Source organism: Indicator indicator, chromosome 41 (assembly GCF_027791375.1).
Source record: "Indicator indicator isolate 239-I01 chromosome 41, UM_Iind_1.1, whole genome shotgun sequence".
Classification (NCBI taxonomy): domain Eukaryota; kingdom Metazoa; phylum Chordata; class Aves; order Piciformes; family Indicatoridae; genus Indicator; species Indicator indicator.
This window is the reverse complement of record NC_072050.1, coordinates 227,679-248,692: the sequence shown is the minus strand read 5'-3', so window position 1 is coordinate 248,692 and position 21,014 is coordinate 227,679. Positions and strand designations below refer to the sequence as shown.

Genomic DNA, 21,014 nt, shown 5'->3' with positions numbered 1-21,014 from the left:
GGAGGGGAGCTTGGGCTTGAACGGGCAGGGCAGTGACTGCTTGCTGCAGGAAACTGAGTGTGGATGCACTGTGATTGCCAGGATGTAAAGGGTGGCTAGCAGGAGGATGGAGGATCACTTTTCACATAGGGAAACGACAAGGGGTGATGGGGACAGGCTGCTGCTGGGGAGATTCCCCTTGGAATTCAGAAGAAAATGTTTCCCCATGAGCACAGCCAGACACTGGAGTCATCTCCCAAGGGAAGTGGTGGATTCCCCTACATTGGGCAGTTTCAGGACTCATCTTGCCAGGGTGCTGGGCCAGCTCATTTCAACTCCACATCACCTAGAGAGGTTGGAGCAGAGGAGCCTTGGGGGCCCTTCCCAGCTGGCATTCTGGGACCCTCCGTTAGAGGAGGTAAAAAACAAACCAAGCAACAACCAGAAACAAAGTCAGCACTGAGTGAAGATGAAGGAGCTGGAAAATCTAAGTCATGGCATCGCCTTCCTCCTGCTGCTGCCTGCTTGCCTTGGTGGGTTTGGTTTTTCCATTAAAAGGAGCTGCTGGGGCTTTCCCTCTCAGCTGCTTTTGCCTCCTTTTCAATGGCCCCTGGGACGTGTCGTGGCCCCTAGGCCGTGTGTGGGCCTGGCCACGCTGTCTCCCTGTGGCCACATGGTTCCCATTCACCATTGATCACCTCCTCCCAGACTGCCTGCAGTGGCCATTGACAGCCACAGCCACACTGGGATCAATATCTGAGCCTTGTGTGCAAAGAAATGGTTTGGATTGAAGAAGGTGTGGAGTAAAGTAACAGAACAAAAGTACCTGAGCTGAGAGCAAGCATAAAGAGCTTGGAGCAGCCTCCCAGTACCTGGAGGGGGCTCCAGGGGAGCTGGGGAGGGACTTTTGGGTAAGGGCTTGGAGTGACAGAACAAGGGGGAATGGATTGAAGCTGGAAGAGGGACTGAGGCTGGAGATTAGGTGGAAATTCTTTAGAGTGAGGCTGGGGAGGCTCTGGCACAGGCTGCCCAGGGAGGCTGTGGCTGCCTCCTCCCTGGGGGTGTTCAAGGCCAGGCTGGATGAGGCCTTGAGCAGCTGGGTGTGGTTGAGAGGTGTCCCTGCCCCTGGCAGGAGGCTGGAGTAGATGAGCTCTCAGGTCCCTTCCAACCTGAGCCATTCTGTGATTCTGTGTCCCTGATGCTGCTTGCTTGGAGTCAGAAGCTCCTGCAGCTTCTTGGGGCAAACTCTGCAACATTTACCCCTCCTTGGCCTTAGAAATGATGTTTCTGGCCTTGGGTTTTGAGGAAGGCTGCTTGGAAAACAGAGCAATTGGAGCTTCTCATGAAAAGCTTCTGTAGCTGTCCCCAGAGCTTCAACTTGCCACTCATTTTCTTTCCATGGCTAAGGGACTGCCCAGGCATAAATAATTTTTTTTATACCTAAGGCTTGGTGAGGAAATGGTGATTCTGAAGGCAGGAATAATAAAAAGTATCTTTATTTCCAGGCCTGGTGAGTTCCCAGTGGTTCTGTGGAAGTCTAAGAGGTGTTTGCTCAAAATCATTAAACCTCAGACTGCTTCAGAGGAGCCAGCTCTGAACTAGAGGAGCTTGGTTGTGAAGGTGCAGAGCTGGGTCCTGGTCCTGAGGCCATTTGTGGATTTAATCAGTCTTAGTGCTTTGATGTGACTGAAGTGCCACACAGGTCCTTCAGCCCAGGTGTATTCCACCTGGGGAGGAAAGAAAGTACCCTGGAAAGGTGAGGCTGTACACCAAAAGCTGTTCTCCCAGGGGTGTTTCCAGCAGGAGATGAACTTTTCATTGACTGTCTGAGGAAATCAGGAGCAGGATGGCAACGTGAGGCAGGCTGGCAGTAGCTGGCATTAAGGGAGAGTGATTTTTGTCTCAGTGATAAGAAAAGATCCTAGAATGGCTCAGGCTGGAAGGGACCTCAGAGATCATCCACTCCAACCTCCCCACCACAGACAGGGACACTTCTCAACCAGACTCAGCTGCTCAGGGCCACATCTAACCTGGCCTTGAACACCCCCAGGGAGGAGGCAGCCACAGCCTCCCTGGGTAGCCTGTGCCAGAGCCTCGCCAACCTCCTGCTGAAGAACTTCTTCCTCAGCTCCAGTCTAACCCTGGACTCCGCTTCAGCTCCAAACCATTTCCCTTGTTCTGTCTCAGACACCCTCACGCAAAGTCCCTTTGCAGCCTTCCTGCAGGATCCCTTCAGGTCCTGGCAGGCAGCTCTCAGGTCCCCCTGGAGCCTTCTCCTCTCCAGGCTGCACACCCCCAGCTCCCTCAGCCTGGCCTCATGTTGAAGGGCTCTGTCTTGGAGGAACTGGAAGACCTGCTGGGAGTGACTGAATCTTGCAAATTAATAAATGAAGAAATGTATTAAAGCAAAGACATTGCCTCAAAAGTGCGTTTTTAATTTATTTTGACAATCAGCTTGAATAATTGATTAGAATATTTCATAATGTGCCAGTAAATGGACTGCTGGGAACCTTCCTGGGCATCTGAGCTCAGCATTTCTTCCTGGTGTGAAATCTTTGGTCTTTGAGGAAATCTGTGGGCAAATACCCAGCATGGCCCCAGGGGCTTCTGTGCACCAAGCTCCAGGTGCCTGGGACAAAGTCCTGACTCCCCTCTCCGAGCTCCCTCCCAACCTAAGCCATTCCATGATGAAGGGATTGAAGAAAGCACCTCCTGTGCTCCTGATCCTTCAATCAACCACCCCAGGGCCTAGAAGGCCTTTTTGTTTGCGTCTGCACTTCTGTGCTCAGCCTCAGCACTTCCAACCAGCATGACCAGCACTGGGCAATAATCAAAGGACACTGCCAGCCTGGGGAGTTTCCCAGGGAGGCAGCTGAGTTCCCTGTGGGATGGATCCTGCTGGAGCAGAGCAGTTGGTTGTCTCCAGCTGCTGGGCTGTGCACCCAACCCAGGTGTTCATTTGTGCCTTCATTTCTTTCTTTATTTTCCCTTTTCCCCTCTCTTCTTTCCTGTGCTGTGTCCCTGAGCTACTTTGGTTTCTAAATGCAGAGCTCCCAGCTCGATCTGTGCCACTCAATTAGTGCACAGCCCCAGCACTGCTCTGGAGCTGCACAGGATGTGGGGAATTTGGGAGTGAAATGCAAATGCTGCAGGAACAGGATGAAGGAATTTTTCCTCAATGTCAGCAGGCCCCTCCCTGGTGTTTCTAGAGGTGATGTGGCCAAGGTGCTGGCTCTTCCCTTCTCCCTTTTGCCACCTTCTTTGAGTCTCTGTTGGTATCCCTCTAAAAGCACGTGGCCAAGGCTCTCTGAAATGAGCCCAGCCCAGGCTGTGCTCTGCAGTTACATAAGGAGGGAGATCTCCAAATAAAACCTGAGATGGGAACCATGTGGAAGATTCCCACCTGGACACAGTGTGGTCCTCAAAGCCAAGGGCTGCAGAGATCCTTGGTGGCTGATACCACACTTGAACAGTGCCACTGGACTCAAGGCCTCATCTACCCTGGGTCCTTTGTGACCTTCTGTAGGCGGTCCTGCCTGGATGATCTCTGGAGCTCCCTTCCCACCCCTGCTATGCTGTGCTGGCTGCTGGTGGAATTTTTATGATTCACTCCTATGGTTTTCAAGGAATTGGGAAGTTCTTCCAGAGATCCCAAAGGCTTCAGAGATGTTTTGGTGCCGTGTAAAATACCTGGCCTTAGGATGATCTTTTTTTTTTCTTCACTTGAGGGACCTTATCTCACACAGCTTTTGGATCCCTTCCATGCTGTGGACTTGTGGATGCTTTGCCTCTCCTCCTGCCTTCATTCCTGCTTTGGTGCTGGGGTTCCTCCCTGAAGTGCCAAGCCCTGGCAGGGCTGGGTGGTATTGCAGCCTGCAGCACTGCAGTGCTGTTGCATCAGTGCAGGGCTTCTGTAATTCCTCTCCTCTCTTGGCTTCCTCCTGGAGTGTGAAAAGCTTGAAGAGGTACCAGGAGCTCAGACATGCAAGATCTGCTTGTTGCTGGTTCTCTAGAGAGAGAGCTTGGCAAAAGGTACCAAGGCTGCAGAAGGTTTGCAGGTGGCTGGATGCTGATGAAGTTCTGCTGCTGTGCAGGAGTGGGGCAGGGGGGTGAGGAGCTGTGTGTGCCCAAGGTCCCTCTGCTTTGCATGGTGGAAGTTCTGCAAGGCCCTTCTCAGCTCTGCTCCTGGACGTTGTCCACTTTTCCTTCTGTCATGGAGAGCTTCTGAGTGCACAGAGAATGGCTCAGCTTGGAAGGGACCTCAGAGATCATCTGCTCCAACCTCTTGCCATGGGCAGGGGCAGGCACTGGCACAGGCTGCTCAGGGAGGTGGTGGAGTCCTCATCCCTGGAGGTGTTCAAGAAACATGTGGCCATGGTACTTGGGGCCATGGTTTGGTGGCCATGGTAATTTGATTTGGTGGCCATGATGTTGTTTGGCTTGGTGGCCATGGTACCTGGGTTTGCTGGCCATGGTGGGGTTGGGTTTGGTGGCAACGGTAGCTGGGTTTGGTGGCCACAGTGGGGTTGGGTTTGGTGGCCATGGTAGCTGGGTTTGCTGGCCACAGTGGGGCTGCGTTTGGTGGCAATTGTAGTTGGGTTTGGTGGCCATGATACCTGGGTTTGGTGGCCATGGTGCCTGGGTTTGCTGGCCATGGTGGGGTTGGGTTTGGTGGCAATGGTAGTTGGGTTTGCTGGCTACAGTGGGGTTGGGTTTGGTGGCCATGGTACCTGGGTTTGCTGGCCACAGGGGGTTGGGTTTGGTGGCAATTGTAGCTGGGTTTGGTGGCAATTGTGGTTGGGTTTGGTGGCCACAGTGGGGCTGGGTTTGGTGGCAATTGTAGTTGGGTTTGGTGGCCATAGTACCTGGGTTTGGTGGCCATGGTGCCTGGGTTTGGTGGCAATTGTGGATGGGTTTGGTGGCTATGGTACCTGGATTTGGTGGCAATTGTGGATGGGTTTGGTAGCCATGGTACCTGGGTTTGGTGGCAATTGTGGATGGGTTTGGTGGCCATGGTACCTGGGTTTGCTGGCCACAGTGGGGTTGGGTTTGGTGGCAATTGTAGCTGGGTTTGGTGGCCGTGGTAACTGTGTCATGGTTGGACTCCATGACCTCAAAAGCCTTCCCCAACCTCAATGCTTCCCTGACTCGAGGTCCAGGGCCCTGCCTTTGGCTTCTCGCTGCTCTCTCTGCTCCCTCTGACTTTGCTGTGCTCTTTGCTCCCCTGCAGAGCTGACCTGCCCGGGCTGCACCACCACTAAAGAAGCTGCTGCAGGATGAAAAGATGGCAGCACGGCTGCTCGCACCACCAGGCCCTGAGAGTTTCAAACCCTTCACCCCGGAGTCCTTGGCCAACATCGAGAAGCACATCGCGGAGCTGAAGAAGAAGCAGAAGCAGCGCCCAAAGCAGGACAGCAGCCACCGGGACGAGGATGAGGACAGCAAACCCAAACCCAACAGTGACCTTGAGGCAGGGAAGAATTTGCCTTTCATCTACGGGGACATCCCCAAAGGCCTGGTTGCTGTACCACTGGAGGACTTTGACCCTTATTATATGACCCAGAAAGTGAGTCTGCAAGGAAGGAGTCCCCAAAGCAGCTTCTTTTCTTTTTCTCTCTGGAGGAAGTGGCAGGTTTGGGGCTGGTTTGAGTAGAAGACAAAGAGTGGAGTCTTTGGATGGGGCTTGGATGGTTGCTTTGGTTGGTATGGAGATCTTCGGGGTTTAAGAGAGGTTGATCTGTAACAGGGATTGGTGGTCTTGGGTGGAGTGAGGAGAACCAGGGCTGGGCACTCAGGGTGGTGTCCACCTGCAGCCAGACAGAGTGGCTGCTGTGAAATGCTGCTGCAGACCCCAGCAGGGCTGCTCTGTGCCCTCCTGGTGCTCATGGAGCTGAGTGGCCACCATGTGAGGGCCAGCTGGGCCCTGCTCTTCCTGGTACTGCTGCCAGGGCAGTGGGCACAGCCTGCAGTGCTGGGCAAAGGCTTCTTGGCTCTGGTTCCACCAGAAGCAGGAGGCAAAAGGGACCACCATTGGCTCTCACACATTGCCAGGCTCCGTCTTTGCCTCCCAACACAAAGCTATTAATAAATCTTCCATTTTGGGAGCACAGGAAGCCACATCCCTGGTTCTGGAGGCATCTCCCATGCCTGCAGGAGGCAGCTGCACCTCCCTGCACCTAGCTGCTCGCAGAGCTGTTGCTGCCATGCAGAGATGCAAACTGCCCTGAGCTGGAGCAGCTGCAGATGGAATGGAAGGTTCTGGAGATGGAAGCCAAACTCCCACAACCCTGACAGCCTCCTGCCTCCTGTTCTTGCTCTTCCCACAGCAGCAGGCAAACATTTCCCTGCCTCTGTTTCTCTTGCAGCCACTTCAGGACGGGGCTGGCTCAGGTGTGTGCTGCTGCTTTGAGCAGTCCCTGACTTCCCACCAAGAATTCCTGTTTGAAGGGTGTAAAAAAGGCCTTTCCCTGAAGGAACTGGGAATCTGTGTGGATCTTGGGAAGTTCTCCAAGATTTGGGTTGTTTGGTTGTTTTTTTCCCTCACCTCTCCAGCCTTTGCCAGAAGGTTTTGCATCACAGAGCTTTCCTTTTGCAGCTCCACCTGCAGCATGCAGAGGATGCAACCAGCTGGTTGATTTTCCTTGCAGCAGGACACAGAGATCTTGGTTTAGCTAAGGGAACTGAAACTGCATTTTGATGGAGAAGCTGAACTTTTCCAGCAGCCTGGTAACTGATATTGAGAGGAGAAACAGTGACCTAGAAACACAACCATGGCACAGGGACTCAGGAGTCCCAGGTTCAGGGACACAACCATGGGCAGGGACACCTCCCACCAGCCCAGGCTGCTCAAGGCCTCATCCAGCCTGGCCAGGGAAGGGGGCAGCCAAAGCCTCCCTGAGCAACCTGTGACAGTGTCTCCCCACCCTCACTGCCAAGAATTTCTTCCTCATCTCCAGTCTCAGTCTCCCCTCTCCCAGCTCAAAGCCATTCCCCCTTGTCCTGACACTCCCAGCTCTTGTCCCAAGTCCCTCCCCAGCTCTCCTGGAGCCCCTTCAGGCATCAGGAGGCTGCTCTGAGGTCTTCCTGGAGCCTTCTCCTCTCCAGGCTGAACACTCGTCATGAATCTCACGCTTGCCACAGCACGAGGTAGAGGTTCTTGTGCTCCTGCCATGGCTCCAATTCCAAGGCAGGAGAAGGTCCCTGAAGGTGCTGGGAGCTGAGGTGGATTGAACCCAGTGGAGAAGCCAAGCCTGTGATTTTAGGAGGCTCTCTGCCTCCCACAGCTGCCTCAGGCTGGAGGGGACTGTGGGAGGTCACCTAGAGCTTGCAGATGAGCACCTGAGGATGTCTCCAGTGCCTGCCAATGGAGTGACTTGCAGCTTCCTCCAGTCACATGCATGCCTTGGAAATGGGCCCTCGGGTCCAGAATGTCACCTTGGCTGCATGGACCAGGGACAGTCAGAGGGATGTGAGGAAGCAGCTTGCAGGAGGTGCCTCTGGCTCTAGCATGTGCTGCAGGGAGCCTTCACTGATGGCTTCTGTGGGGACAGAAAGAGCTCTGCAAGGGCAGGAATGGGCTGGGAACTTCAGGGAGGTCACTGGAGCAGAGGGGAGAAACAGGACCATCTCCACCACCTCTCTGGGCAGCTTCTTCCAGTGCCTGGCCACTCTTGCAGGACAGAAATTGTTCCTTGTGGCCAACCTGAACCTCAAGAGGTTCACCTGGGCCTGCTTCTGCAGCTTGTCCAGGTCCCTCTGGATGCCCTACTGTCCCTCTGTCATGGTGGGCACTGAGCTGGTTGCTGCAGAGCAGAGCTTCCCAGCCAGCTCTCAGAGAGCTAAAAGGGCAGAGCCTTTCTCACAGCTCTTATCACCAAGCTGAGACCTCTAAAAGTTGCAGCAGGCTTCATCTCCAGGAAGATGACTGCAAAAAGCCTTTCCCCACCTATCACCTTTCTCCTGTGAGTTTTGAGCTTTGCCTCAGCAGATCTTAAAAGGGCTTAAGGATGTTCTTGGACCTGAACCAGGCAGCATTTTAAGAGCCTGCAGCCATTTTGGAAAGGAATTTTCATGCCAGCAGCACAAAGAAAACACAAGGAGAAGGTTTTCAGCTGCCAAACACTTCTTGGCCTTTGTGCTCTCTTCCTGTTGACAACACCCAGAGGAGATTCACCTGGGGGCTGTAGAGGTACAGGGGGGAACTGGAGCAGCAGAGCTGGGACCCCTGGGAATGGATGAGCAGGACTGGAATGGACTCAGCTGGGCTGTGGCTTTGGAGGCTGGGAAAAGGCAATGAGCATTGAGGTCTAGAAAGAGAAATCAGAGCATGGAACAGGAACCAGGGAGCTGCTCTGTGTCAGGTCAGGAGCAGCCTGGGCTGCTGGGAGGTGTCCCTGCCCATGGCAAGGGCTTGGGACTGGATGATCTTGAAGGTCCCTTCCAACCCAGCCCATTCCATGGCTCTGTGGACACTGGGGGAAGATTTAAACAAGATTTGTGTGGTGGCTTTGTGGGGTCAGGAGAGGCAGCTGGGGCTCACCATGAGGTGTCCTCTGTAATCTGCAGTTTGGAAAACCTTCAGAGCCTTTTAGAGCAGTGCTCGGTGCCAGGGTGAGCTGGGCATTAATTCGTGATGCTGCCATTCCAGAGCTGCCCAGGGTTGTCTTCTAAGTGCCTGTGTTGGGAGCTGCAGCAGAGGTCCTGCTAACAAATCCTTCTCCCTCCCTGCTCAACCTGATTTTGATTCCCCTTTCAAATAATTTACTGCTCAATGGTCTCCTTTAGCCAAATGAGCTCAAATACTTTGCTTTACTAGGAGGGAAATGACAAATTCCCCCAGAGTGAGTCTCCTGGGGAGGCACAGTGGCTGCCTTGGCAGAGAGCCCTGGTGAATTCCCTTATGCTGGGCTCGGGGAGGTTTGGGGGCTGTGCCAAGTGGTGGGCTGGTGCCGGGAGCGAGCCCAGCTCTGCTCCATCCCTGGCAGCTCCCTGGGTCTACCCTGCCCTGCTGGTGCTGTAGCCTGCTGGAGAAGATGAACAATGGGCACATGGTGCTGGGAAGGGGCCTTGGCTCCTCAGCACAGCCTGGCTCCTCTTGCTGCAGGATGAGTGGTTGGGGCTCTGCCTGTGCTGGTATTAAGCAGGCAGGGTTCTAATTTTGCCTCCCCATCTGGCTGGTGTGATCCTTCCTGGGGTGGGCTGGCTGGGCATGCTCAGCAGCAGGGCTGTATTTTAAGTCTGGGGAGGGAGGGTGGGACTGGTTTCTCCTCATGGTGAGGTGATTCATGCCACAGGTTCTGTATAAAGCACAGAGCCTCAACGTGGCACTAATTAAAGGCAAGGAGAGCAGCTGACTGCAGACAGTTGGTGCAGCAGGGGGCTAGAGAAGCTCCCCTGTGGGCACAGGCTGGGAGAGTTGGGGCTGTTCAGCCTGGAGAGGAGGAGGCTCCAGGGAGACCTCAGAGCAGCCTTCCAGTACCTGAAGGAGCTTCAGGAGAGCTGGGGAGGGACTTGGGACAAGGGCTGGGATGAGGGGGGATGGCTTTGCACTGGGAGAGGGGAGATGGAGGCTGGAGAGGAGGAAGGAAGAGTAAGGGAGGGGAGACTCTAGCACAGGCTGCCCAGGGAGGCTGTGGCTGCCTCCTCCCTGGGAGTGTTCAAGGCCAGGCTGGATGAGGCCTTGAGCAGCTGAGTCCAGCTGGGAGGTGTCCCTGGGCACGGTGGGGAGGTTGGAGGAGATGATCTTTGAGGTCCCTTCTAACCCAATCCATGTGCTCACAGCTGCCCCTCTGCTCCTCCCCTGGCGAGTTGTGAGCTCTCAGGTGGCAGATTTGGCTTCTGCTCTGGCAGGTGCCTGCTGCAGAGTGACTGCTCTGGAGCAGGGCTGGTCCTGGTGTCCCTGGTGGGTGTGGTTCATGCTCACAGCAGCCCCCACAAGGAGATTGCTCTTTTACAAAGCAGAAAGTGCTGGGGATTGCCTGGGGGAGTTGCTTGTCTGTGCACAATTCCTGCTTTGATTTCCATGTTGTTAACTCTTTCTCTCTCTCTCTTTTTCTTTCTCCCTTTGTTTCTCTGCAGACCTTTGTAGTACTAAACAGAGGGAAAACTCTCTTCCGATTTAGTGCCACACCTGCCTTGTACATTTTAAGTCCTTTTAATCTGTTTAGAAGAATAGCAATTAAAATTTTGATACATTCATATCCTTTTTATTGTTGCTGAGCTCTTTCAGACCCTTGGATGTTGAGGGCACAAAACCTCTCAACCTCTGTCCTCTTGATGCTCTCTTCAAAAAGTGGCTTAGGAGTTACAGCTCTGCACCTGGGGAGGTGGAGTTGGCCTCAGAGCACACACAGAAAGTTGAATGTTTTCAGAGGAGAAGGCAGAGGCCTTGAGGTACAGGCAGACCAGGCAACCCTGGGTCTCTTTTCCCTGCTAAATCCTCCCTGCCTGTGCCCTTCCTTCCATCTCTGCACAGGCACTGAGCAGCTTTGGGACAGCCCTGATTGAAAGCTGTGCTGGAGACAAAGAGGATCTGAGCTTTGCCCAGCTGCTGGAAGGGATGGAGTGGTAGAGTACAGTAGCTGGAGAAGGAGCCCAAAGATCCCTTCTGTGTAATCAGACATTTATTGCTCTTTTGGCATCTCTCAAACTTCCTCCTAATGGCAAAGCTATCCCTAAAGATTCCACTGCAGGGCTCTGGGCAGCTCAGGCAGCTTCAGGAGCATCAGCTGCAGGGGATATGAGGAGAGTAAATCCCCAAGCAGTCTGGGTTGAGCTGCTGTGCCCTGCTTGTTTATTTATTAATGTGTAGGAAGTGACTCTAAAGCACTCAGTTGCAGGGTTAGAGGCTGCTCTGTGCTTACTTCCTGCATCTCAGGTGCAGAAAAAGCTTTTCCATCTTTCCAGAGTGGGTTTGACATCTGAGACTGGCAATGTTTGCTTTGGCTTCTGGGTCACTGCTGTCTTTGCTCCCTTCTGGATGTGCTGGGATGCAGCTGGGAGGTGCAGAGCTGTCAGAGTGAGACCAAGATGCTGGCAGTGGGTCCTGGGCCTTGATCTAAACTATGTTTGGATCTGCCTGAATGGTTGGGGACCTCAAACAGCGTTGGGGCTGACCCTGGATTTCACCACTCTGCTAACAATCCAGTGGCTAAAATCCACTCCAAGCTCTGGTGCTGAAGTGCTGCTGTCCCTGCAACGCTCCTGCAGCCACTCAGTGCAGCACCTTCCACCTCCTGAGCACATGGAGAGAGCCCAGCTGCTTGGAAAGGTTTCCTCCAAGCTAATCCCTCAGCTGCTGCCCTGTTGCTTGTGTCCTGATGGCCCTGCAGAGCTGCAGTTCCCTGGGGAGGCATTTTCCTGTGGGCAGCTGACTAGGGGATTGTGAGGGCAGTGCTAGAAAAGATCAAATCAACTGAAAGGTGACCTAAAAGTGCCACACAGAGCAGCCACACACTCACCCTGCTCTTGTTTCTCATGCTGACTGGGAGCATCTTGGCTCTGTTTGTAGTCTAGAGAGAACAGGCTGGAGCTTGGGGGAGTGGGTTTAGAGCAGTGGAGTGGTCTGGAGGGAGCCAGGAGGGGATTGGCAGAGCCACCCTGGAGTCCTTTTGCTCCTTGACTCCATTCTACAGTATTTAGCATGATCATTATGTGCACTATTTTGACCAACTGTGTATTCATGACTTTTAGTAACCCACCTGAATGGTCGAAGAATGTGGAGTAAGTAAAACTTTTTTGTGTGTTTTTAAGAACCTCACAGAATGGTTTGGGGTTGGTTTGTTGTTTTTTTTTTTTCCTTTTCCCTGTCCCTACTCCCCTGTTGCCTTTATCTTGAAGCTTCCTTTCGCATCCGCTGGGTTGAGCCAAACAAACGTGGTTTGATTCATCCTTTTGTGGCTACAAACTCCTCTCTCTTTGCCTCCTGCCAGGTATACATTCACTGGAATTTATACTTTTGAGTCACTTGTGAAAATCATTGCCAGAGGTTTCTGTATAGATGGCTTCACCTTCCTGCGTGACCCCTGGAACTGGTTGGATTTCAGTGTCATCATGATGGCGTAAGTTGAGCTTTCAGATCCTCTCAGCTCCTTCTGGCAAATAGGGAGGGGAGGACGAGGCCCTTGGGCAGAGGCTGAGTGTGTAAGGAGAAAAGAGCAACAGCAAGGAAAAGTTATTGAAGCCTCACAAATTTTCTGGCTGGGGGTTGGAAGGGACCTGCAGAGGTCGTAGGGTCCTAGCCTTGAACAGGGAAAAGAGAAGAAGGCTTTAGCCTGGCACAGGTACAGATCTGAACTGAGTCTGAACTGACTGAACCTGAACTAACTGGACCTGAACTAAATCTAAACCAAGTCTGAACTAACTAAATTAAACAAACTAACTAGATCTAAACTAACTGCCTGGAGTCAGTGGAAGTTGCTGCTGCTGCAGAGCACCTCTTGTTTTCTGGGAGCTGGCTGGCATTCGAGGTTGCTCCTGTGCCAGGGTGGCAGCTGGGGCTGCTGTGCACAGGACCAGGAGCCAAATTCCCTCAAGTTCTGGTTTCTACCACTCCTTTTGTCCTTGAGCTTCCATGTGAGAATTCCCTGGGGTGCAGCTTCAGGCTGAGCCCTCAGGAAGCTCTTTCCTTGGCAGTGCCAGCAAAGGGGACTCTTCCTCTTTCTTTTCCTTGCTCCTTCTTTTCTCTTCTACCAGCTCAGCTTTCTTCAGTCTGCCAGGGAGGAGCCCTGGTGGTGTCTGAGCTCATGGCAGAGCTGGGAGGTACATCCTGGGTGCCTGGGTTGGTCCTTACTGCCCTGGGTTGGTCCTTACTGCCCTGGGTTGGTCCTTACTGCCCTGGGTTGGTCCTTGCTCAGGCTCAGTGCTGCTCCTGGAGCTGGGTGTGTGGCACTGGCAGCCCCAGACATCAGTGGAAGAGATTTCTTTTGTTAATAAACCCTTTTGGATCTGTTTTTGGCCATGTTTGGGCTCCTCTAGTCAACAACAGCAGAGGAAAACTTGAGGGGGGTCATGTAGGAAGCCTCAGGAGCCTCCTTGTCAAGGGTTCAGAGCACCTGCATTTAATTGTAGCAAAATGCTGTCCTGGTTGAAAATGCCTTTTCCTGGCTGGGTTCTGCACTCAAGGTTGTTGAATTTCCTGCTCTTTGTTGTTTGGTTGTTGTTTTTTTTTTTCCTGCCTGCCTTTTAGTTGTGCCTTTAAATGCTGTGCAAAGAGTTGGAGGTGGTCTGCAAGAGGCAGCTCTCCAGTAGCTCATTGACACTTGGGGGTTAGTTTGGGGGCCTGCTGTGCACAAACCCTCCTGTGCTGGGGAGGCTCCCCCAGACCACCTGGACCTCTGGGTTGGTTGTTTCCTTTGTTTCTTGGTAATTTAGCTTTAAAAAGGTCCAAGGCACTGCTCTTGGATCACTGTGCTAAGCCTCTGGCTGATCTAACTCTGTAACCTCCTCATCACCAGAGAGGTTGCCCTGTGGGCCTCCAACTGATCCTGGTTTGCACCAACCCTCTGCAGGGTTTAAATCCTGCTGGGAGGGCTTTGGGAAGCACTTTTGAGACTTCCTGAATGTTGTGCATTTTCTTTTTTTTTTTCTTTTTCCCCCATTCCCTGCTTCTCCCCAGAGAACCCAGAAGAAATACTCTGGTTTGGAGTGGTGATAAAGTTGAACTCCATTAACCTTGCTCTAAGCCTCTTATCCTCTGAGTATCTCAGGTTCATCCCCTTGTAAAATGGGGATGCTGGTACCTGTGGCTCACCAACAGGTAGTAAAGCAGAAAGAATTAAAAGGAAGGATGCAAATCAAAGCATTTATATTAAAAACATGAAGTGGAGCAAAGATACCAAACCCCCTGCCAGGAGCTGATGTCACCAAGGTCTGCTCACAGTTCTGATAGCTGCTGTTGGATTTTCAAGTCATAAAATTGATTCATAAATTCATAGATTCAAGGAATGGTTTGGGCTGGAAGTGACCTTAAAGATCATTCAGTTCCAAACCCCTGCCATGGGCAGGGTCACCTCCCACCAGCCCAGCCTGCCCAAGGCTTCATCCAGCCTGGCCTTGAACACCTCCAGGGAGGAGGCAGCCACAACCTCCCTGGGCAGCCTGTGCCAGTGTCTCCCCACCCTCCCTGTCAAGAATTTCTTCCTCCTCTCCAGTCTTTCTCCCCTCTTCTCCTAGCTCAAAGCCATCCCCCCCTTGTCCTTGCACTCCCAGTCCTTGTCCCAAGTCCCTCCCCAGCTCTCCTGGAGCCCCTTCAGGCACTGGAAGGCTGCTCTGAGGTCTCCCTGCAGCCTTCTCTTCTCCAGGCTGAGCAGCCCCAACTCTCCCAGCCCATCCTCATAGGGGAGCTTCTTCAATGTGAGGCTGCAGGCATCCAACCACGCACCTGGACCAGCTGCTGGCAGCATGGAGAGCCTCAAGCTGCCTTCAGGCTCTGAGCTCTCCCCCACCTCTCCCACCCTGAGCCTGCCTCTCCTCCAGGCCTTCCCAGCGCCCAGGCTGTACCCTGCAGACAGAGCTGTCTAGGTGCAAGGGGAGGTGACCCCAAGGGTGCCATTAACTCTGGTTTGATTCTGCAGGTATATAACAGAGTTTGTAAACCTAGGCAATGTTTCAGCTCTGCGCACTTTCAGGGTTCTGAGAGCTTTGAAAACTATTTCTGTAATTCCAGGTAAGGCTGCCTCCGGTTGGTGTTAGCTGTTGGGTGCAGGCCCCTGTGAGTGCTGTATTTGCTTTGTCTGTAGTGGTTGGTTTCTTTTTTTTGGTGTGTGTATTGTCATTGTGGGTTTGTTTTTTTCCTTTTTTTTTGTTCTTTTTTTCTTCCCTTTTTTTTCCCCCTTTTTTTTTTTTTGGTGTGTGACCTCCCTCATTGCAGATATGTCACAGAGTTTGTGGACCTTGGGAATGTCTCAGCATTGAGAACTTTCAGAGTTCTCCGAGCTTTGAAAACTATCTCTGTGATTCCAGGTGAGAACCCTTCAGCATTGAAGCCTGGTTTCTGTGTCTGTCTGTCTGTCTCTTTTCCATGGCTCCTGTCCTGCATTGCTTTGTTTCTCAGACGTGGCACTGGGATGTTTCTGATGGGCTTGGCAGTCTGTGAAGGGAGGAGGTTGAATTCAAGGCCTCTGGGACATCAAATTGTGGCATGAACTCACTGCTGCTCTGTCCTGCTTCAGCCCTGGGGACACCTGTGGCTATCTGAGCTCTGAAATGAAAGCCAGGCCTGAAGTCTGGGTCCAGCTGAGTAAAGGGCCAGGCACTGCCTCCCTGCACGGGCTGAATGGTTCCTTGCTCAGTGACTCATCCACAGATCCATGGAATGGATTGGGTTGGAAAGGACCTTAAAGATCAGCCAGCTCCAACCCCCTGCCATGGGCAGGGACACCTCCCACGAGCCCAGGGTGCTCATGGCCTCATCCTGCTCGGCCTTGAACACCTCAAGCCCTTCAGAAAGGACTGGTGCTGACACCTGGGGTAGGTGAAGCTCAGTGGAGCATTGGCACTGCCAGCTTTTGTATTTCTGTGCTGTGGTGGAACCAGCTGCCAGCCATCAGTGCAGGCAGGAGAGTGTGGCCCAAAGTGCTGCCTATGCTTCCAGCAAGCCCCAAGTCCTCATCCATAGCCCCCAAGCCACCCCCAGAGCTGGGCTTACTCACAAAGCTACTTCTAGACTTTTAGCCTGGGTGCCCCTGCCTTCAGTGTGAGAGCCTATTATGGGCTGGGAATGTGCTTCTGAGCCTGAAATCTTGTCTAGAGAAGGTTCCTGCAGCTGGATTCTCAGCAGTGTCTCTGATTTTAAGGCTCAAGGCTCAGCTCTTCCAGGCACTGCAGCTGGCCAGTTCTCAGGTGCTTGGCTTGTCTGGAGGGAGCCTCCCCAAAGAACCACTTGAGGAGTTTGGATCTTCTGTTCCTTTGTGTTTTCTTCCATGATGCATTCCCTGCTCGTGGTTCTTTTGCTTTCCCAGGCACATAGCCAGAGAAGAGGCTGTGGAATTGTAGGGACCCAACCCTTTTGTCCCCATTCCAGACTGCTAAACCCATCAGAAGTCCATGGCTGCTGTGCATGATGCTGCGCCTGCTTCCCTTGCACCACACAGGACTCTGATGCTGGGATAAATGTTCTTCCTTAGCCTTCCTCAGTGTTCTGGCAGTGCACAAAGAGCAAAAGCTCTTTGGTGTTTGCTGGGAGCCCTGCACAGGAGGGATCTGAGGTGCAGTTGGGATTCTGCCAGCCTGCCACTGGTATTGACTGGCTTGCTCCAGGAAAAGCTTCCACCCTCCAAAGTGAAGATGATGCAGCTTCCAGGGAGCTGGTTGCTGGCTGTGCTGGCAGCACTGCCCTGTGGAGCAGAGCAACTCAGTTTTGTAGCATTCTCTCCATCCTACTCCAAACAAATGGATTTTTTTCCCCCCCTTTCATTCCAAAGGAGCAGAGCTGAGCTCTTCCAAGCTCTCTGCAGCCATACTCAGGGCTCACACAGCATCCCCAAAGGGAAGATTTGCTGCCCACAGCTGTGGGGATCTGAGCACACTGAGCATGTCCAGGGCTGGAATCTGGCTGTGAGGAGCTGGGACAGGATCCCCCCAGCTGCAGCTCTGCTTCCCTTTCCCTTCTGTGACTAACCACAGGAATGAGGAATGCAAAGCATTTGTGCCATTGGCCTGTAGGGTTCTTTGAGATGAATTGAGGCACAAAGTGCTCTTTCTGGCATTTAGTGCTGTGCAAGAAGTGATTTTTTTAGCAGCCACTTCATATTGAAGCCCAAAGTGGTTCCCCTTCTGCTTCAGCACATGGAACACAATGGGAATGTTCACCACTGCTGAGCTCAGGAGAAACTCAGCTCAGTGCTCTGAGGAGTGCCAGCTACATCTGCTGCCAGTAACTGCAATCATCCTCAGTGTGGGGTGGTTGGTTTTTTTTCAGACAAGATCAAAGTGGGGAACATTAAAAGTCTGTGGGCAAAATTCCATGAAGGTGGTGGAGGGTCTGGATGGGTTTGTGTGGCAGGAGCAGGCTGTGGCATCTCTGAGCTACAACATCAAAGTTGTTGCTGCCACCTCATGTCTTGGCAGACCTCTGTGGTGCCCCAAAAGATTTTTCCATTGGCACTTTGGTTCCTGGTGCTTGAACTGCCCAATGCCATCAGCCTCCACCTGTCACCAGCCTGTGACCCTCCTAAAAGAGGACCCAGGCTGCTTGGGTCTGCCACACCCCAACTGAAGCTGTCTTTGCCCTGTGCCCTGGGGCTGCTCTAGCTGGCAGTTTATCACCTGGCTTCCAAATTCCCTTCTCTGCCTAGGAGAGAGCAAGATCCAAAGCAGCAGTGCAGGTGCTGGGGTAGATGCTGCATGTGCAGAGTGGTGCATTTGGGAGTGGTGCAGATGAGCATGCAGGGGGGGTGGGAGTGGTGGGCAGCCAGAACTAACTGCAGGAGACTGCTCTGTGTGGAGGAGACCTTTGGCACTGATGGGAAGCTTGGAAGGTTGAAGTAAAAGCCACTTTAAGAAAAGGTTCCTCCCCAGGGATCCCTTTTTGTTGATGTGGGTTTGAATCTTGGGGTTCCTGCTGTGGATCAAACCTCTGCTGGCATAGGAAGGTTTCATAGATGGGTAGGAAGGGACATGAAGATCAGCCAGGGCTAAGCCAGGGACACCTCCCACCAGCCCACATTGTTCATCCAGCCTGGACTTGAACACCTCCAGGGAGGGGGCAGCCACAACCTCCCTGGGCAACCTGTTCCAGGGTCTCCTCACCCTCACTGCAGCCTTGGCTCTGACTCACCCCCAGTTCAGCTCTTTTGTTCTAACTACTGCTGGTTGACCACTGAGAGTGGTGAGCTTGGGACATTCATCACCTTTAGTGTTCCCTATGGAAAAACCAGAGGTGGTTCCTAGATGAGGTCCCCAGAGGTGGTCCCCCTGAACCCAACCAGCCCCCATCTTCTGCCAGCACACAGCAGCAGGGAGGCACTGCCTGCCTTGGGGCTGTCACTGCCTCCCCATTCCTCAGGAGTCATCTCCACTCCCATTTCCTTCTCTGCAGGCTTGAAGACCATCGTGGGAGCCCTGATCCAGTCTGTGAAGAAGCTGTCAGATGTGATGATCCTGACAGTCTTCTGCCTGAGTGTCTTTGCTCTGATTGGGCTGCAGCTGTTCATGGGCAACCTGAGGAACAAGTGTGTCATTTGGCCCATCAACGTCAATGAGACCTTCCTGGACAACGGCTCCAGGGGCTTCGACTGGGAGGAGTACACCAACAACATGTGTGGGTATTGCTGCCCTGGCCCTCCCCAGAGTCTTCTCCTCTCCCTCAATCCTAGAGCAGCTCCAGCACTGACCCTTCCCAAAGCCTTCTCCTCTCCTCTGCTGCAATCCCAGAGCAGCTCCAGCTGCCCTTGGAGCTCATCTGTCCCAACCTCCCCACCCTGGGCAGGGGCTCCCGGCAGGACCCAGCTGCTCAAGGCTTCATCCAGCCTGGAATTTGCACTGATTTTTGTGAAACCAATCCACACTTTGCATCAGCTTTTCTGGCTGGGGAGATGGAAGAGAAGCCAAGAGTAGATTTTACCACAGAAGTCCTCTGTGTGACTTGTACTTAACCCTTGCTCCCCATGCAGCACTGTAGCATTGCCCTCCCTGTTGGGACACCACAGTGCAGGTCGCTCCTGAGTCCACAGCACAAATTCCCCTGGGCTCCACTGCAGAGAGGTAGAAATGATCCTGGCAACACTACCAGGACTTAACTGTTGGCTGGAACCGGCTCTAGAGCTGGGGCCAGCATTTGCACAGGGAAGCTGCTGCTGCTCCATTGCTGACATGCAGTGGGGTGTGGGGTGTCCAGCTTGGTCCAGTGAAAACCCCTGGCTCAGGGAACAGAATCATGGAATGAGAGAATGGATGTGGCCCTGGGCAGCCTGCTCTGGTTGGAGGTGTCCCTGCTGACTGCAGGGGGTTGGACAAGGTGAGCTTTGAGGGGTCCCCTCCACCTTAATGCAGTCTGGGGGTTGGGAGGGACCTGTGGGGATCATTGAGTCCAACCCAGCTTCCAGAGCAGGATTCACAGAGCCACCGATCTGAGAGCTGAGGGAATTTAGTGATAAATTTATCAGCAGGGGATCTCCAGGGGTCTTCAGGGAAGGTTTTCAGAGTGCTCTGGGATGGAAACCCCTCTGGCTCCTCTTGTGTGTCTGCAGCCTTTGCTTTTTCACCTTCTAATCTTCTCTTTTTCATCTTCTTCAGCAAATTTTTACATAATTCCTGGTGCCCCTGATCCTTTGCTCTGTGGTAACAGCTCAGATGCAGGGTGAGTGTTGAGCTTCATTGAGAGACTCTAAGCACCACTGATGCTGGCAAACCCTTTGCAATATTTCCTTCTGCTTCCTTCTATTGCCCATGGAGAAGGTTTCCTGCTTCTTACTGTCAATGTGTAGTCAGTGTGTGGCCTCCCCAGTGCCCAGCCCAGGGGCACAATCCCTGCCCTGCTCCTGCTGGCCACACCGTTGCTGATCCAGGCCAGGCTGCTGGTGGCCTTCTTGGTCACCTGGGCACCCCCTGGCTCATCTCCAGCTGTTGTCAACCCACACCCCCAAGCCCTTTTCTGCTAGGCAGTTTCCAGCCACTCTGCCCCATGCCTGGAGAGCTGCAGGCTGGCAGAAGCTCTTCCTCTCTGGCCAGAGCTGTCCCTCTGTGGCCCAAGCTGTCCCTTTCTCCTCTCCACACTGCTGCATCTTGTTCAAGAGAGCTCCTCTGAGCCCCTTGTCCTTGTCTGACCCAGGAGCAGGACAAGTGCTGTGAAAGCCTCCCTCCCTCTCTCCCTCCCTCTCTCCCTCCCTCTCTCCCTCCCTCTCTCCCTCCCTCTCTCCCTCCCTCTCTCCCTCCCTCTCTCCCTCCCTCTCTCCCTCCCTCCCTCTCTCCCTCCCTCTCTCCCTCCCTCTCTCCCTCCCTCTCTCCCTCCCTCTCTCCCTCCCTCTCTCCCTCTCTCTCTCCCTCCCTCTCTCCCTCCCTCTCTCCCTCCCTCTCTCCCTCCCTCTCTCCCTCCCTCTCTCCCTCCCTCTCTCCCTCCCTCTCTCCCTCCCTCTCTCCCTCCCTCTCTCCCTCCCTCCCTCCCTCCCTCCCTCCCTCTCTCCCTCCCTCTCTCCCTCCCTCTCTCCCTCCCTCTCTCCCTCCCTCTCTCCCTCCCTCACCTCCTATGCCTGCTGCCAGCTTGCTCTGTGCCTTTGCCTGCCTGGGTGAGCTGCAATGGCTCTTGTCTCCTTCACAGCCAATGTCCAGAGGGCTACACATGCATGAAGGCAGGAAGGAACCCCAACTATGGCTACACCAGCTTTGACACCTTCAGCTGGGCCTTCCTGGCCTTGTTTCGCCTCATGACTCAGGACTTCTGGGAGAACTTGTACCAGCTGGTGAGTGAAGTTCCACAGGACATGGAACAGGCTGGGCTGGAAGGGGCCTCCAAAGGTCCTCTGGTTTGTGCAGGATGAGGCTTTGGAGATAGAGCAGGCAAGGGGAAAGGTGACAAAGCTTCATTTTCTTCCTCCTGCCTGGAAGAAGCTGCAGAAGGAGTTGTGGTGTGTGGAGGAGGAAGGGAACATTGCCTGCAAGGAGGATGTTGTGCTTGGAAGTGCAGAAGGGATGGATGGGGAGGTCCTCAGGGGGTGTGGAGCTGGCCTGGGAATAAATTCTGGCCAAGGCTGCTGCAGGAGGTTGTGAGCACTTCAGCTGTGCTCACAGAAGGTACTGAGGTGCTTTGGAGGGCAGAGTTGTTTCCTTGTAACCTGAGGATACTGAAGTGGCTTTTCCTCTGCTGGGTTCTGTGTTAAGGGAGTCCAAGCCTCGGGTCCCACAATGCTCTTCTGAACACTTCCAGGCTGGATGTTCCCTTAAGAGAAGCAGCAGGATGTCACCTTTAGTGCTTGTGGCTAAGGAGGGTGCAGTGCCTTGGTGCTCTGCAGAGGGGGTGCTGAGCTGTTAAATCTCCAGCACCAGGATGTTTCCTTCAAGGCATCCAGGTCAAGAAACTTGGGCTCAGTCCATTTATCAAG

At 53.5% G+C, this 21,014-nt stretch overlaps 1 protein-coding gene across 5 annotated transcripts in view; it reads left to right on the top strand.

Annotated features, from left to right (window-relative positions):
- Positions 1–5,263: 5,263 nt before the first annotated feature.
- SCN8A (sodium voltage-gated channel alpha subunit 8) overlaps positions 5,264–21,014 on the top strand; it is a 40,577-nt gene continuing 24,826 nt past the window's right edge. For 3 of the 5 annotated variants that reach the window (XM_054397062.1, XM_054397065.1, XM_054397063.1), the window contains exons 1-8: positions 5,264–5,545; positions 10,057–10,175; positions 11,611–11,700; positions 11,910–12,038; positions 14,849–14,940; positions 18,017–18,238; positions 19,213–19,276; positions 20,234–20,375. In XM_054397062.1, the coding sequence (XP_054253037.1) occupies positions 5,264–5,545; positions 10,057–10,175; positions 11,611–11,700; positions 11,910–12,038; positions 14,849–14,940; positions 18,017–18,238; positions 19,213–19,276; positions 20,234–20,375 (1,140 nt within the window). Of the gene's footprint in view, positions 5,546–10,056; positions 10,176–11,610; positions 11,701–11,909; positions 12,039–14,552; positions 14,645–14,848; positions 14,941–18,016; positions 18,239–19,212; positions 19,277–20,233; positions 20,376–21,014 lie in introns of all 5 variants that reach the window. The other 2 variants (XM_054397066.1, XM_054397064.1) reach the window with 1 other exon arrangement.